A 16175-nucleotide genomic window follows, 5' to 3' on the forward strand; every position below is an offset into this window, starting at 1 on the left:
ATAATTTTTTTAACAAATTTTTTTTATTTATTATTTTTTTCCACATAATTTGTGGAATGAGCTAAAACGTTGCGACTAGTGTTGAGTGAACTTGTGTTTCAAGTTCAGCGTACAAGGTTCAGGTTATCTAAGAATTCCGTTATGGATTCCGCTACCACGGACCATAAGGGTCCATTCACACGTCTGCAACTGTTTTGCGGTCTGCAAATTGCGTATCTGCAAAACAAGGACACCGGCCATGTGCATTTCGCGGACCGCACATGGCCGGTAATACGATAGAAATGCCTATTCTTGTCCGTGGCTGCGGACAAGAATAGGACATGCTCTTTTTTTTTGCGGGGTCATGGAACGGAAGTGCGGATGCAGACAGCACATGGTGCTGTCCGCATCTTTTGTGGCCCCATTGAAAATGAATGGGTCCGCACCCCTTCCGCAAAATTGCGTAACGGATGTGGACCCATTATGTGGATGTGTGAATGGACTCTTAGTTATGGTCCATGGTAGCAGAATCCATAATGGAATTCTTACATAACCCGAACCTTTTACGCCAAACTTGAAACACAAGTTCGCTCCTCCCTAGTTGCGACCACAGGGGTGAATAAAGTGTTTTTCTTTTCACTCATTTTTTGTGAGACTGCTGCCATATTTTTAAATTCTTATATTGTCCTGGATTTGTTGCCGGATCCATTGGCCTGCACCTCCATATTTATATTTGGCCTGAAGTGCTGCCACTTCAATATTACCCTTTTTATAAGGCAACTATATCAAAAAATGGCTGTTCTGGCAGTTTTTATTTTTAGTTTTTTTACAACGTTCACCTGACAGTAGATAATGTTATATTTTTATATAGCAGGTCCTAACGTTGCGGCGATACCTAATATGTCTATTTTTTTTAAAAATTGGGGATTTACACAATAAAACATTTAAAAAAAATAAATAAATAAAAATGTTTTTGTGTTTCCATTTCCTGAAAGCCATATTGTTTTCATTTTTTGGGCGATTATCTTAGGTAGGTGCAAATTTTTTTGTGGGATGAGATGACAGTTTGATTGGTACGATTTTAGGGCACATATGACTTTGATCGCTTGGTATTACACTTTTTGTGTCGTAAGGTGATAAAAAATGACTTCTTGGCACGATTTTTTTTTTTTTTTTTTTTACGGCGTTCACCAGACGGGTTAGCTCATCTGATATTTTTATAAGGCAGGTTGTTACTGATGCGGCGATACCTAATATGTCTTTTTTTTATACATATTTTGGTCTTAGACAAAAAAAATTTTTAAACAAAAAAAAAATAAATCATGTTTTAGTGTCTCCATTTTCTCCAAGCCATATCTTTTTTATTTTTTAGGCGATGGTCTTAGGTAGGGGCTTTGATTGGTACTATTTTGGGGTACATATGACTCTTTTGATCACGTTTTATACCATTTTGTGGGAAATGCGGTGGGCAAAATTGCAACTCCATCATAGTTTTCCTTTTTTTATTTTTTTTATGGCGTTCACCGTGTGGTAAAAGTACGTGATCCTTTAATAGATCAGGTCTTTACTGACGTGGCGATACCAAACATGTTTAGTGTTTATTATTTTTTACATTTTTAACCAATTATATGTACGGATATAGGAAGAAGTTAAGATTTTTTTTAATTTTTTTTTTAATTATTATTTTTTAAACACGTTTTTGACTCAGACCCACTTGGTTCTTGAAGATCCAGTGCAACTGATGCCTCTACAATATACTGCAGTACACTGTACAGTGTACTGCAGTATATTGTCATTCACAGTAAGCCTGATCAGGCTCAGCTATACCATGGCAATCCGGATGCCTGTGAAGGTGTCCGGTTGCCATGGTAACCATCGGGACGCTACCACAGCAGAGCAGCGGCCCGATGGGGATGGGAGCTCCCTCCCTCAGTTTACCCTTCAAGCATCGGGCTGCAGCAGCGACATGGAAGGGGTTAAACTGCTGGGGGGGGCTTGTTGCCATACATTTTTTCCAGAAAAGTAAAAATACTCCTCTTAACAATTTTGAGGAGTATTTTTAGCCGAGGAGGAGTACAAGGTGGTAATTCATATATATAATGCATAGGCCCATATAACGTTATGAGGTTGATATTTCTGCAGGGAAACCATTGCTAGTCTCCCTTGCAGAAATAAATATAGACAATTTTACATTTATCCAACATCATACACTAAACATAAGACCACTGCTGCCATACACTGGGCCCACCTGACACTGCCATACACGGGGCCCACCTGACGCTACTATATACATATTACAATTCATACACAGCTCTACCACATGCCCATTACACAGATAGTTTACTATATACACATTGCACACACAGCTCTGCTACATGTCCATTACACAGATAGAACTACTATGTGCACATTACACACAGAAAACTGTCTAATAGACTGGTTACACTGACATAGCCCTGCTTTATAGGGGGGGGGGGGGCTGAGGGGCTTCTTGTGAGAGGGGCGGGGCTTCATGTGTGCCAGACATGGCAGCTTCTGATACAGGGGAAGAGGGAGACAGTGCGCGCTCCCATGTGCACAAGAAGAGTTACAGAAAATCCGTCAGATGACGGATTCTCTGTAAACTCACTGAGAAAGCACAGCAAGCTGTAGAACAAAAACGAAAAAAGATAGATAAATAGAACCAATTGGAGAAATAATTTTCTCCACAAAATAAATTAGTGTACTTTTTTTTTTTTTTACAAAAGGTGTCCATATCCTTTAAAAGGGGCTTCTTGAATTTACATATTGATGGCCTAGCCTCAGGATAGGTCATCAATATCAGATCGGCGGGGTCATGAGAGTCTCAGGGATCAGCTGTATGAATGGCCTGCTGTGCTCTGTGAGCGCATAGACCTCTCCATAGGCCATGTGACGTCACATTCATTGGTCACAAGGCAAGTAAATGGGGCTGAGCTGCGATACCAAGCACAGCCACTATTCAATATAAGGCGCTGTGCTTGTTAAGCTGAGAGGAGACTAGTGAGCGCGCAGCTTCCTTAAACAGCTGATTGGCGAGGGTGCCAGGAGTTAGGCCCCTGCAAAACTCATTAATAACGTATCGTGAGGATAGGTCATCAATATGTAAATCCCAGAGAACCCCTTTAATTAGTGCCATGTTTATTATTTCTGACTGTGCTTATCTGAGTTACCTATAACTATGGGCCCCATTTATCAAAACTCTCCAACAGTAAGACTGCCTATGTTGCCCATTCTAGAATTCACTGCAGTGAATGCAGATACGCACTGAGTTTTCACCCAAAGATAGGATACAATCTTCTGATCATCTGTACTTCGGCTGCCATCCAGAGTTGTACTGTCTACAGGTTGGGTGAGCTCTTTGTCTGGGCCAGCATCAGCTTGAGGAGCCTTGTTGTTTTCTGTAACATTAAGACATGGCATGGTTTACAAATTTAAAAGACAACTAATATAATAATTACTTATATTAACCCTTCCTCATATGGGTCTTACCAGGCTGAACAATTACGGTCACCTCACTTGTAGACTGCTGTCCTGCAGAGTCCGTCACAGTGAGCTGAAATGTGTAGTCACCTTCTTGCAGTACAGACAACTGGAGAGTTGATGTTCGGACACCCTGCATGATGGAAAAATGTCTTCAACTGTATTCATTCTCTTTGTTTTACAGAGATAATAGTGAAAATACAGACCGCTAGTCCCAAAGTAGTAACCCTGTTACAGGCATTTTATATGCAGGGGTCCCAAAGGTGGGACATTGATAATACAGGGTTCCTGTCCAGTGGCAGCTGGCCGCATATGTGTGTGGCTCTCTTAATTGTACTTTTTAGCAGTTAAGGCTAGAAATTAGAAATGTTGAAAATGTAGTCCAATCTGCAGGCGAGCTGAACAATATTCAGCTGTGTGTGAAAAGGTTCAGTTGAACCAGTATTTTATTCATTTAAACCCTCTGGGTCATTCTGGGTATAGGAGTCCAGTAGGTGGTCCCAATTAGAGACGGACAACGTTCACTGTATGAACGTTCCAATAAATCTATATATCAGTCTGCTCAGCTCCTCCCGCTCTATAACATGCCGTCTGCAGATTGCATTTTTTTAAGGTGACAGGGTGCTTTTAAAGGGGTTTTCCGAGATTGTGACATTGATGACTTATCCTCAGGATAGGTCATCAATTTCAGATCAGCGGGGGTCCAACACACGAGACCCCAGCTGATCAATTGTTTGAAGAGGCCTCTTCCTAGGCCACAGATGTCACGTGGCCTAGAACCATTAAAGTGAATGGGGCTGAGCTGCATACACCCAATGGCAGATGAGGATAGGTCATCAATATCAGAATCTCGGAAATGTATTTAATTTAGAGGGGGTTTTCCGAGATTCTGATATTTATACTGACTGCAATAAGCATGTTTCACAAAGAAAACTGTTGCCAATTGCAGCAATTCACTTAATCAAAGAGAAAAAGTAATCAATGTCAAATGCCATTAAAAGGGGTTGTCCAAAAGATTAAAGGGGTAGTGCCAAGTGTTCAAGTAATCCCCATCCACAGGTTAGCAGATACCCAACTGATCGGTGTGGGTCTGACCACTGGAACATCCTGTGGACAGGGGATAACTTGGCACAGGAAGATAAAAAAAAAAAATCCAAAAATGTTAATCCCTCGCTGCTCCAGCATTGATTTTGTTTTATTAGTGCATTGGTCACATGGATGTAAGGCACATCAATGCGCTAGGAAAATTAAGACCGGAGTGGACATCCTAAGCTGGAGCGGTGGGGAATTTAAAGGGATTGTCCAGCTGGTAACTTTTAAAAAAATAAAAAAGGTTAGAATGGCTTAAAAAAAAATTAAAGAAGCCATAACTCACCTCACAACTCCTGTTACAATACTTCCAGGTCCCCTACCGGTCTCTACTTCCTGGTCTCTTTCGACACAGGAAATGGGACTGTTTAGCCAATCCCTAGTTGCAACAGAGACCCACTTCAGCCATTGATTGGCTGAGTGTTCACATTTCTGTGTCAAGAGGGAGCAGGAAGCAAAGACTTAACACTTGCGTTGTTCTTTTCCGGCATAGAGTTCCGTCACAGGGGCTCTATACCGGAAAAGAACTGATCAGGTATGTCCCCATGCATTCTGAATGGAGAGTAATCCATTCAGTTTGCATCAGGATGTCTTCAGTTCAGTCGTTTTGACTGATCAGGCAAAAGAGAAAACTGTAGCATGCTACGGTTTTATCTCCGGCTAAAAAAACTGAAGACTTGCCCGAATGCCGGATCAGGCATTTTTTCCCATAGGAATGTATTAGTGCCGGATACGGCATTCAGAATACCGGAATGCCGGATCCGTCCTTCCAGTATACGCATGCACAGACTGAAAAAAAGGTGAAAAAATAAATGGCGGATCCGTTTTTGCCGGATGACACCGGAAAGACGGATCCGGCATTTCAATGCATTTTTTCGACTGATCAGGCATTTTTAAGACTGATCAGGATCCAGATCAGTCTTACTAATGCCATCAGTTTGCATACATTTTGACTGATCCGGCAGGCAGTTCCGGCGACGGAACTGCTTGCCGGATCTCTCTGCCGCAAGTGTGAAAGTAGCCTTATGGGGGAAGCAAAAAATAAATAAAATTAGAATAGGAGCAGCAGTGGATCAGTGAGGTGAGGATGACCGGTAAGATTTAACAGGTTAGGCTACTTTCACACTAGCGTTCGGGTGTCCTCTTGTGAACTCCGTTTGAAGGGGCTCACAAGCGGCCCCGAACGCATCCGTACTGCCCTAATGCATTCTGAGTGGATGCGGATCCGCTCAGAATGCATCAGTCTGGCAGGGTTCAGCCCCCGCTCCGCTCAGCAAGCCTGGCCGTGCAGAGGCAAACGGATCCGTCCAGACTTACAATGTAAGTCAATGGGGACGGATCCGTTTGAAGTTGACACCATATGGCTCAATTTTCAAACGGATCCGTCCCCATTGACTTTCAATGTAAAGTCTGGACGGATCCGTCTGAACTACTTTCACACCTAGAATTTTCTCTAAGCTATAATGCAGACGGATCCGTTCTGAACAGATCCAAACGTCTGCATTATAGGAGCGGATCCGTCTGTGCAGACAGCAGACGGATCCGCTCTGAACGCAAGTGTGAAAGTAGCCTAAGTAATTAGGGGGTCATTTATTAAAGGGTTTCTGTCACCCCACAAAACAATTTTTTTTTTTTTTTGGATAGTTAGATTCCTCATAGCGCGATATAGGAGAATATAATAGTCTTACTTACTTTCATGCGGCCGATTCTTTATAAAACGAAGTTTTATAATATGTAAATGAGGGCTCTACCAGCAAGTAGGGAGTCTACTTGCTGGTAGCCGCAGCAGAAAACCGCCCCTCGCCGTGTTGATTGACAGGGCCAGCCGTGATCTCCTCCTCCGGCCGGCCCTGTCAGTAATTCAAAAATCGCGCGCCTCTGGTCATTCGGCGCAGGCGCTCTGAGATGAGGAGGCTCGTCTCCTCAGCACTCCCTCAGTGCGCCTGCGCCGATGACATCACCGAAAGAGAAGACGTCATCGGCGCAGGCGCACTGAGGGAGTGCTGAGGAGACGAGCCTCCTTATCTCAGAGCGCCTGCGCCGAATGACCAGAGGCGCGCGATTTTTGAAATACTGACAGGGCCGGCCGGAGGAGGAGATCACGGCTGGCCCTGTCAATCAACACGGCGAGGGGGGCGGTTTTCTGCTGCGGCTACCAGCAAGTAGACGCCCTACTTGCTGGTAGAGCCCTCATTTACATATTATAAAACTTCGTTTTATAAAGAATCGGCCGCATGAAAGTAAGTAAGACTATTATATTCTCCTATATCGCGCTATGAGGAATCTAACTATCCAAAAAAAAAAAAAAAAGAGTTTTGTGGGGTGACAGAAACCCTTTAAGCCCAGCATTTAAGACGCTGGTTTTAATAAAGCCCCTGCTCTGGCGGAGGATCGCGCCAGTCTAAACGTAAGCCAGCTTCCTAGCTGTCTTACATTTAGACCATTTTCTACGCCTAAACCAGGCGTAGAAAATGATGAACGAGACCGGCCTGCCGTCTCATATAGGCATATTTCAGGTTAATAAATGACCCCCTTTAGTTTTATACAGTTTCCTGCAGCTACTTTAATTTCTTTAAAATCTTTATTGTGTCTAGGATCTGTCACTATTACCTCTCCTTAGTATTAAAAACTGAAAAGGTCTTCTGAACAATGCTAGCTTTTTTCTAAGGCTACTTTCACACTTGCCTTGTTAATTCCGGTATTGAGATGCGGCAGAGGATGCCAATACCGGAATTAAACAGATCTGTTTTCATTTTGCACATTAGAATGCATCCGTTCCATTAGGATGCGGTTGTGTGAAATCAAAATGGAAAAAAAACAGCTCCATCAATAAATACATTGAAAGTCAATGGGTGACGGATCCGTTTTTTATAGGCTCCTAAAAAACAGATCCGTCACCACTGACTTATGCTACTTTCACACTGCCGTTTGACTTACACTTAGATATTTTTTTGACAGAGTAATGCAGACGGATCCGTTCTGAACGGATACCAGCGCTTGCATTATAGGTGCGGATTCGTCTGTGTAGATTCCAGACGGATCCGCACCTAAACGCAGGTGTAAAAGTAGCCTTACATTGTTTTCAGAGCTGGATTCGTTTTTTACCATTTTTATGACCAGATGCAAAACAGCAGCTTGCAGCAGTTTTGTGTCCGGTCACAAAACGGAATGCTGATGGAACGTAAGATATCCTTATGCATTTTGAACGGATCTCTTTCCATTCAGAATGCATGAAAACTAAAAGGAAACGTTTTTTTTCTCGGTATTGAGATCCGGTGGAGAAAACAACAACGCAAGTGTGAAAGTAGCCTCACTTGGTTTATGAGGATGATCACTGACTATAAATGTTTCTCACTAATGGGTGCAGGAGTTTCATCATATGACAGATAAGTAAACATACTTCATATCCGTTTTATCTCACCTGCATCTCCATAACTTTTCCTTTGCTGTTGGGACTTAATGACCACTCATAGCTGACAATACCATGATCATCTGTACTCAGGTTCCCATACAGGACAATGGAGTTTTTGGGCAGTGTAATAACTTGATTAGCTCCTGCATTTGCCACAGGGGGATAATCAACAGCTTTGTTTACTGTCAAGTTGGCAGTTGTAGAATTCTTTGCACCATCAGAGTCTTCGACAGTCAACCTGCAGATTACAATAAAGAAAGGTCAAATGGATGAGGAGTAAGTATGAGAGACATTACCAAACACAGTAGATTGATTAAAATATCATTATGTGCTGTGTTTCTGTTGATCATACTGCCTAAAGCTCATATTACACTGGCAGATAATCTTGCAGATAATCCCCAAAAAGTGTTCAATCTAGCAGTGTAATACTGCCGCCGATTACCTAATGAACAAGCATACACTCTTAACTCTTTCATAGAGTAATTAAAATCTTTCAGGTTGAAAAATCATTGTTTGCTGACGGCAGATTGTGGTGTCTAATCATGATCTGCCGCCGGCAAACAATGATTCAGTATGGGGAAGAGCAGTGGCATTAGCGATCGCTTCTCCCCATTCTGTGGAGGAGATCACTGCACGTAATAGCAGCGGTCTTCTCTCCTAGTGAGCTGGTGATTGCCGGGAAGGAACGCTTCCCTTCTAATAATCGCCTGTCTGATCTGCCGCTCTAATATAAGCTTAACTTATGCTCCATAATCATGGCCTACACATGTTCAAACTACTGGACATATAATGCCCTTGGAAAGTCTTCAGACCCTTTCACTTTTTTCCGATTTTGTTATGTTGCGTCCTTCTGCTAAAATAAAAAAAATCAAGTTTTCCGCCATCAATCTGGACTCCTAAAACAGAATTTTAGAAATGTTTGCAAATTTATTGAAAAGGTAAAACTTCACATGGACACAAGTATTTACACCCTTTGCTACCAGGCTTGAAGTTTAGGTCTGGGGGGCCTTTCATTTCTCGTGATCATCTTTGAGAGGTTTCTACACCTTGTTTGGAGTCCACCTGTGGTAAATGCAGTTTACTGGACATAATTTTGAAAAAAAAAAGGAGGAAAAAACTGCCTGTAGAGCTCAAAGACAGAATTGGGTGGAGGCACAGATCTAGAGAAGGGTACAAAAATATGTCTGCTGCAAGAACACAGTGACCTCCAGAATTATTAAATGGAAAAAGTGTGGAACAACCAAGACTCTTTCTGGAATGGTCACCCTACCAAACTAAGTAGTCGGGGAAGAAGGGCCATGGTAAAAGAAGTGACCAAGAACCAATGGTCACTCTGGCTGATCTTGAAAGATCCTGTGTACAGATGGGAGAAATGTTCAGATGGTCAACAATCACTGTAGCACTCTACTAATCTGAGCTTTATGGCAGAGTGGCCAGAAAGGAGCAAAAAGGCAGCTAAAGGACTCTCAAATTGTGAGAAACAAGATTATCTGGTCTGATGAAACCAAGATTGAACTTTTTGGCCTCTGGAAACCAGGCAATGCTCATCACCTGCCCAATACCATCTCTACCGTGAAATGTGGTGGCAGCATCATGCTGTGGGGGTATTTTTCAATGGCTGGGTCAGAAAGACTGGTCAGGGTAGAGGGAAAGCTAAATAAAGCAAAGTACTGAGATATTCTTAATGAATGCCTGATCCAGAGTGCTCTGGACCTCAGACTGGGCCAAAGGTTTACCTTCCAACATGACTCTAAACACACAGCCAAGGCAAAACAGGAGAGGCTTAGCTACAACTCTGTGAATGTCCTTGGGTGGCCCAACCAGAGCGCTGATTTGAACCCAATTGAACACCTCTGGAGAGACCTGAAAATGTCTGTTAACCGATGGACCCCAACCAAACTGACATAGCTTAAGAGGATCTGGAGAGAAGAATGACAGAAAATCTCCAACTCCAGGTATGCAAACTTTGTGGCAACATACCCAAGAAGACTAAAAGACTGTAATTGTTGCCAACAGTGCTTCAACTAAGTAAAAGGTCTGAATACTTATGTCTATGCAAAATTTTTGTTTTTCCTCTTCAATAATTTAGCTAAGATTTTGAACACTGTGGTATTTAGTCCAGGATAATGGGGGAAAACTTGAATGTATTTCTATTTTAGCACAAGGCTACAACAAAATGTGAATAAAGTAAAAGGGTCTGAAGAATTTCAGCTCTCCTCTGTTCTGAGTGACAGCATCCAATCTTCACAGTGAAACCCCACCCTGGGCACTTGCAGGACAGAATCTAGCAGAATAAAACTTTATATTCACACTACTACCAATGAGAAAAGCTCCACAAAAAGTACTTTTGTGCTGTTCTCACCAGCTCCCACCTAGTCATGTCAACACTTCTGCATTGTTAAAACTGCTGACAGAATACCTTTAAACAGTTGTTTCAGAAATCTTTTGACATGTAAGAGTGATCATTGGGGTTCAGGTGCTGAGACCTGCACCGACAAGAAGGCAGAAGAACTATTAAGTAGTCTATAAGTCGGTTTTCAGCTAGTGAGAAGAGAAAGTGCTTCTGTGATTTTTGTTTTAGAGATTGGTGTGTGTGTCTCAAAGCCTTGACCACCACTGATCATGATCAGGCATATTTTTTTTAACCTCTTTAACTCTAATTCTAAAAAAACATCTTACCTGAACGTATAATTTCCAGGTACAAGATTTGTTAGTTTTAAGATGGCAGTGTCTGCTGTGATTTTCTCCTCTCTTAGCGGTCCTTTCAGCTCTTCCCAGTGGTAGATAACTATTTTCTCATCATCAGTGCTCTCTGCAATCAAAACATAATTCATAATTAAATATATGCTAGATGTTTCAGTGTGCACCTATAATATATCCTTATAGGGGGTGGAACTTCATTTTTTTTTGGACTGAGAGCAAGGATCAACCCTATTAAACCAGGCATATAAGCCTGGTAGGGTTAATGTTGCAGAATTAAATAATACCTGTATTTCTTTGTAGGTGCCGATGTTGGGGAGAATTTTACACTTTTATTTTTAGGCAAAGGAGCCATTGGAGCACCAAGAGGCAGGCTTATGCAGTTTGAGCACAGCTCCAGCGAAGCCCCTGATGCTCAATACAGACGCCTCCATTGTTTCAAACACACGCCCATCCCCTTAGATCGACAGCGCTAGACTTCACGTCTAGTGCTGAGTTCTCACACCTGAGCACTCGTTCACTAACATGGCATGTCTTCTGCTGCTTGCCGAGCAGGGAAGATGATAAGTGCGCACGTACCTTTGACGTCACTACACCCGGAAGTGGAGGCAACTGCAGATGAAAGAGACGGTGCCTCCACTTCCGGCTGGCACTGAACATCATCACTGCTCGGCAAGCAGCAGAAGACATGATGCGCATGCGCCGTGTTAATGAACAAGTGCGCAGGCGCGAGCGTCTAGGGCTGTCAGTCAAAGGGGAGGAGGGTGTGTTTGAAGCAATGGAGGTGTCTGTATTGAGCACCAGCGGTGTCGGTGGAGTGGTGCTCAACCCGTAAGCCTACCACTTGGTGCTCCAATGGCTCATTTACATAAAAATACAAATAAAAATGTTAATTTCTCCCCAACACTGGCACTTACAAAAAAAAATAAAATACAGGTATAATTTTACTCAGCTACATCAACCCTACTAGGCTATATACCTGGTTTAATAGGGTTGATCCTTGTGACAGAGCCTCTTTAAAGGTGTTATCCAGTTCTTTAAAACAGATAGCTAATGCCAAGGATAGGCCATTAATATTAGACTGGTAGGGGGTCCAACTTGTGACAACCCCGCCTTATCAGCAGTTTGATAAGGCCGATGCACCCACTTAACGGTTTATCAGACACCGTTCCATACTTTAAGTAGTGGCTGTGCCTGGCATTGCAGCTCAGTTCCATTTGAAAGTCACAACCGCTACTAAAAGAATGAAACTGTGCCTGGTGACAACAGTGAAGAGTATGTGGCCCCTTCAAACTGTTTATTAGCAGAGGTGCTGAGAGTCAGATCCCCACTGATCTAATATTAATTGGATGTCATAAAGACATCAATTAAAAAAAGAAGGCAGCTAACCCCAGTGAATGACAACATTTTGGGTGCATGCAGCCACCACTGGGAGGCACTAACTGTATGTGAAGTTCCACAACTAGTACTGAACGGAGTAGGAGCTTCACATTTTGTGCAGTAGGCAACAGACAGTTACAGCTGCAGGCAAACACTGTAAGGATATGTTGACAGGGCGCCTTTTCCCACAGTATAAATCCACCGCGGAAAGCGTGGCAGAAACCTGATGCTGACCCACGGGCTTCTGACGCAGGTTTGCACTGTGCCTATGGTATTTGCCCCATTCAATGGGGCTAATCCACATGCAGACAGCCATTGCGGGTAATGGCATTTTCTGTGTGGTCTGGAAATCCACACAGAAATCATCTGCGACCAAATCATCATCAGCGAGAACTTATATGGACAAGAATGGGAGGCGGATTTTGAGCAGTTTTTGCATCATGAAGCAGTTCAGTCTCGTTCCCCTTCCCACACATGAGCCCTATAGCAGTTACATGGTGCCTCCAAGGTAGGTATACCGCTGACCACAGCATGTGGGATTTGCTCATAGAATCTAATCACTGTTTAGACCACAAATTAATCCACACACTAGTTATAGACAGAGAGACAGGCCGATAAAATATACTTACGACTGCCGTCAATCACAGTGGAGGTAGTAGGCAATGAGATTTCCTGATAACGAGGGGACACGATTGCTACTGGATGTTGGTTCACTCGTGGTTCTGCGAGAATGAGAAGCACATATATATTTAGTTAAAATGGCCACCAACTTATTTACATCTTTTGCAAATGTACATTTTAAAAGGATGTCTGACCTGGTTTAACTGTGACATTAACAAACCCTTCTCCGTGTGCGTTCTCCCCATCCACAATGACTTTGAAGTCGTACAGACCTGCTGTGAGCTGGTAGAAGGGGAACAATAATTTGAGAATGAAGGATGTGAGAAGACTTTTACAGTCAGTCATTCTATGCACTACAACATACAAGACTATGGGGTATGTTCACATCGGCTTCAGAAGCTCTGTTAGGACTAAATAGTACAGCGTGCCCTCTTCATTTGCATTTGTTTTTGTGCAGAAACTATGGGGCAGAATCTTCTCAACTGCTTAGACATTCTTTTATTTTCGAACAGTTTTAATAATCAGACATACATAGATAACATCACTTAGATTGGCAGTTGAATCATTTTACAAAAAACACAAAAAAAGGAACGCAAAGAGAAATGAAGGAAAGGGGAAGAGGGAGTTAGGCCTCATGCACACGACCGTATTTTGTTTCAGTGTCCGTTCCGTTTTTTTTTGCGGACAGGATGCAGACCCATTCATTTCAATGGGTCCGCAAAAAAAGCGGACAGCACACCGTGTGCTGTCCGCATCAGTATGTCCGTTCCTCCGCAAAAAAAATTGTGCATGTCCTATTTTTTTCTAGTTTGCGGACAAGGATAGGAATTATTACAATAGATCCGCAAAAAAAACGGATCCATAAAAAAAACAGATGCCATACGGAACGTTATCCGTTTTTTTTTGCGGCCCGCAAAACACATACGGTCGTGTGCATGAGGCCTTAGGGTGACATCTAAGCATTGTGCACTCTTCAATGAGTTTTAAGGATATACTTAGGCTACTTTCACCCCTCCGCTTTCCGTCATAGGATCTCAATAGCAGAAGAAAATGCTTCAGTTTTGTCCCCATTCATTGTCAATGGGGACAAAACTGAACTGAACAAAACAGAGTGCACCAGAATGCGTTCAGTCCCGTTTGGTTGCATCCCCATTTTTTTTCAGCGTTTTTCTGTCTGGCATGGGATGTGGAGCAAGACAGATCTATCATGACACACAATGTAAGTCAATGGTGCCGGATCCGTTTTCTATGACATAAAAAAAAAAGATCCTTCAACTATTGACTTACAATGGTTTTAGTGACTGATCCGTCATGGCCATTTTAGAGATAATACAACCCGATCCGTTCATAACGGATGCAGCTGGTAGTATTATCATGACGGAAGCTTTTTTGCTGATCCATGACGTATTCAGCAAAAACGCAGATGAGAAATTAACCTTCCAAAAACTGGGACATTTTATCGGATTTCAAAAAGACAATCTATTTGTCCCAAATACGAGCATATTTATCATAATGATTCTCTTTGGACCATCTAGTCCTTTTGAAGCTTTGTATTCGACTGGCTTCTCTGTACCAGTCTCGTAGTGTAGGAGGTTCTCTCTCGGTCTTCTCAACTTTTTAAGCTTATATTACACCTGCAGGTTATGCAGGCTATTGTCGGGAGCGAAACGTTCCTTCTCGGCAATCGCTTGCTCGTTCGTTGAGAGAACCACTGCTATTAAATGCAGCGATCTCTTCCTCAGAAAGGGGGACAAGCGATTTCTTATGCTGTTGTTCGTCCCCATACTGAATCATTTTTTGCTGGCAGCAGATGGCGATTACACGGCACGATCTGCCGCCGATAAAGGCATATTTTTGATAAGGCTATGGTCACATCACGTTTAAGCTGGCCACATACATTCAAGAGCTGTCTCCCGAACAGCCGACAGCTATCACTGCTGGCTTCCCCATACACATTTTTTCGGTACGACCAAGCATGTAGATGTTGTGAGTGGGGAAAGACAAGATCAGCTGCCACACACTTCTAGTACTGACTTATCTCCTGGGAAAACAAAAGGACTGGGCCTAAATATTCAATTTACCAGATCCTTCTCTTCCCCATTATCATCTGTCAGGGGAGGATCAGGAGCCAGAGCCGTGGGGGCCTATAGCCTTACACTGTGTATATGCCAGAAAAAAACTGTGTGTGTGTATGTCAAACTTATCCATGTATTGGCTTATAGCACAGCATTAAGAACAATTTCAAAGTATGTCAGACGTTCGAGCAGGAGTGCATAAAATCACTTATTAAATTACTCATTTTCCAATGATCTGCTATTAGTTGGAACTTACCTTTGATAACTTGAGAGACTGAGAATGTTTACCCTCCATCTCTCCACTATAATCTGTAGGATGAGTGATCAACCTCCAGTCGTATGTGTATACTTTTCCTATAGGTAAATAGAATATACATGGATCAGATATACAACATCCATACTTCCTGTGGAGCGAGAAAAATACTATATTTGTCTAGTATCAAATTTAAGGTTTCCGGTTAAAAAGCTGACAAATGAAGGATCGTAATGCAGTACACATTTTAGTCCATACTGTCCTACAAAAAGGCCATACATGCTCCATTGACACCAGACTCATGATGAACAATCTCAGAAAAATCATTGGTCGATAAGCAGCTATTGGATGCCGATTTCTTCTCACATGACGATGTCACAGTGTGTCTAAAACGATCATTCGTTGTTAAATTTCATGCAATGAACAACCAATTTGGTAAATTGTCAATTGTAATCAACTTTAGGCCAATGTGTATGGAAATCTGTTAACTATAGTTTTGGATGCCGCTCAAAAACAAAAAACTTTATTGAAGTTACATATAAAGATAAAATGGCTATCTGCCTCTTTAATTCAAACTGCTCAAGGTGTATGGGGTAACAAATCCACACTATCTACATATGCCTATACCCATCCCCATATGCCACGGGATATACCGGTCAATAGGCTTCTATGTATTGAAATATTTCAGATCGATACTACACTATAATCTACTGACCACCTTAGCGCACTTGAATCACTTGGCTCTTGGTAGGGTGCATACACCCTAGTGCTGTCCTATAGTGGATACTCTCCTACATCCCAGAAATCACCCTATGAGCTTAATTCACTATCTAGCATCTGGCTCGACGCGTTTCTATGGCTGGTCGTCAGCCTTGTAATGGACATGAATGGACAACGCACTCCATCATATTTTCAGCAGAAGGCAGTACAGTCTGCATGCTTGTTAAAGTTTACCACACTCCGCAGAATAAGAAGAATAGAGTGCTATGGGCAGTTCAGCAGAAAATACAATTGTAGATGGGACACCAGAACAATGACTCAATTCCTGGCTTAGGATAAAACAAGGGACAGTCAGGGATAACAGTCCAGTAATTGTATTCACTTCCGTAATGAATTATCGCACCTGTCACAGATACTGCAGGGATCGTGCAGCTTTCTATAACTG

General features: G+C 42.4%; 1 protein-coding gene across 1 annotated transcript in view; it reads right to left on the reverse strand.

The window, feature by feature from the left end:
• KIAA0319L (KIAA0319 like) overlaps window positions 1-16175 on the reverse strand; it is a 109154-nt gene that overhangs the window by 43090 nt on the left and 49889 nt on the right. Inside the window, exons 7-13 of the mRNA XM_040424375.1 lie at window positions 15014-15111; window positions 12877-12964; window positions 12691-12783; window positions 10661-10793; window positions 7991-8219; window positions 3490-3613; window positions 3266-3398 (exon numbers count right to left, since the gene is read on the reverse strand). Coding sequence (XP_040280309.1) covers window positions 3266-3398; window positions 3490-3613; window positions 7991-8219; window positions 10661-10793; window positions 12691-12783; window positions 12877-12964; window positions 15014-15111 — 898 coding nt within the window. The remainder of the gene's footprint in view (window positions 1-3265; window positions 3399-3489; window positions 3614-7990; window positions 8220-10660; window positions 10794-12690; window positions 12784-12876; window positions 12965-15013; window positions 15112-16175) is intronic.

This window comes from Bufo bufo, chromosome 3, assembly GCF_905171765.1.
Source record: "Bufo bufo chromosome 3, aBufBuf1.1, whole genome shotgun sequence".
NCBI lineage: Eukaryota > Metazoa > Chordata > Amphibia > Anura > Bufonidae > Bufo > Bufo bufo.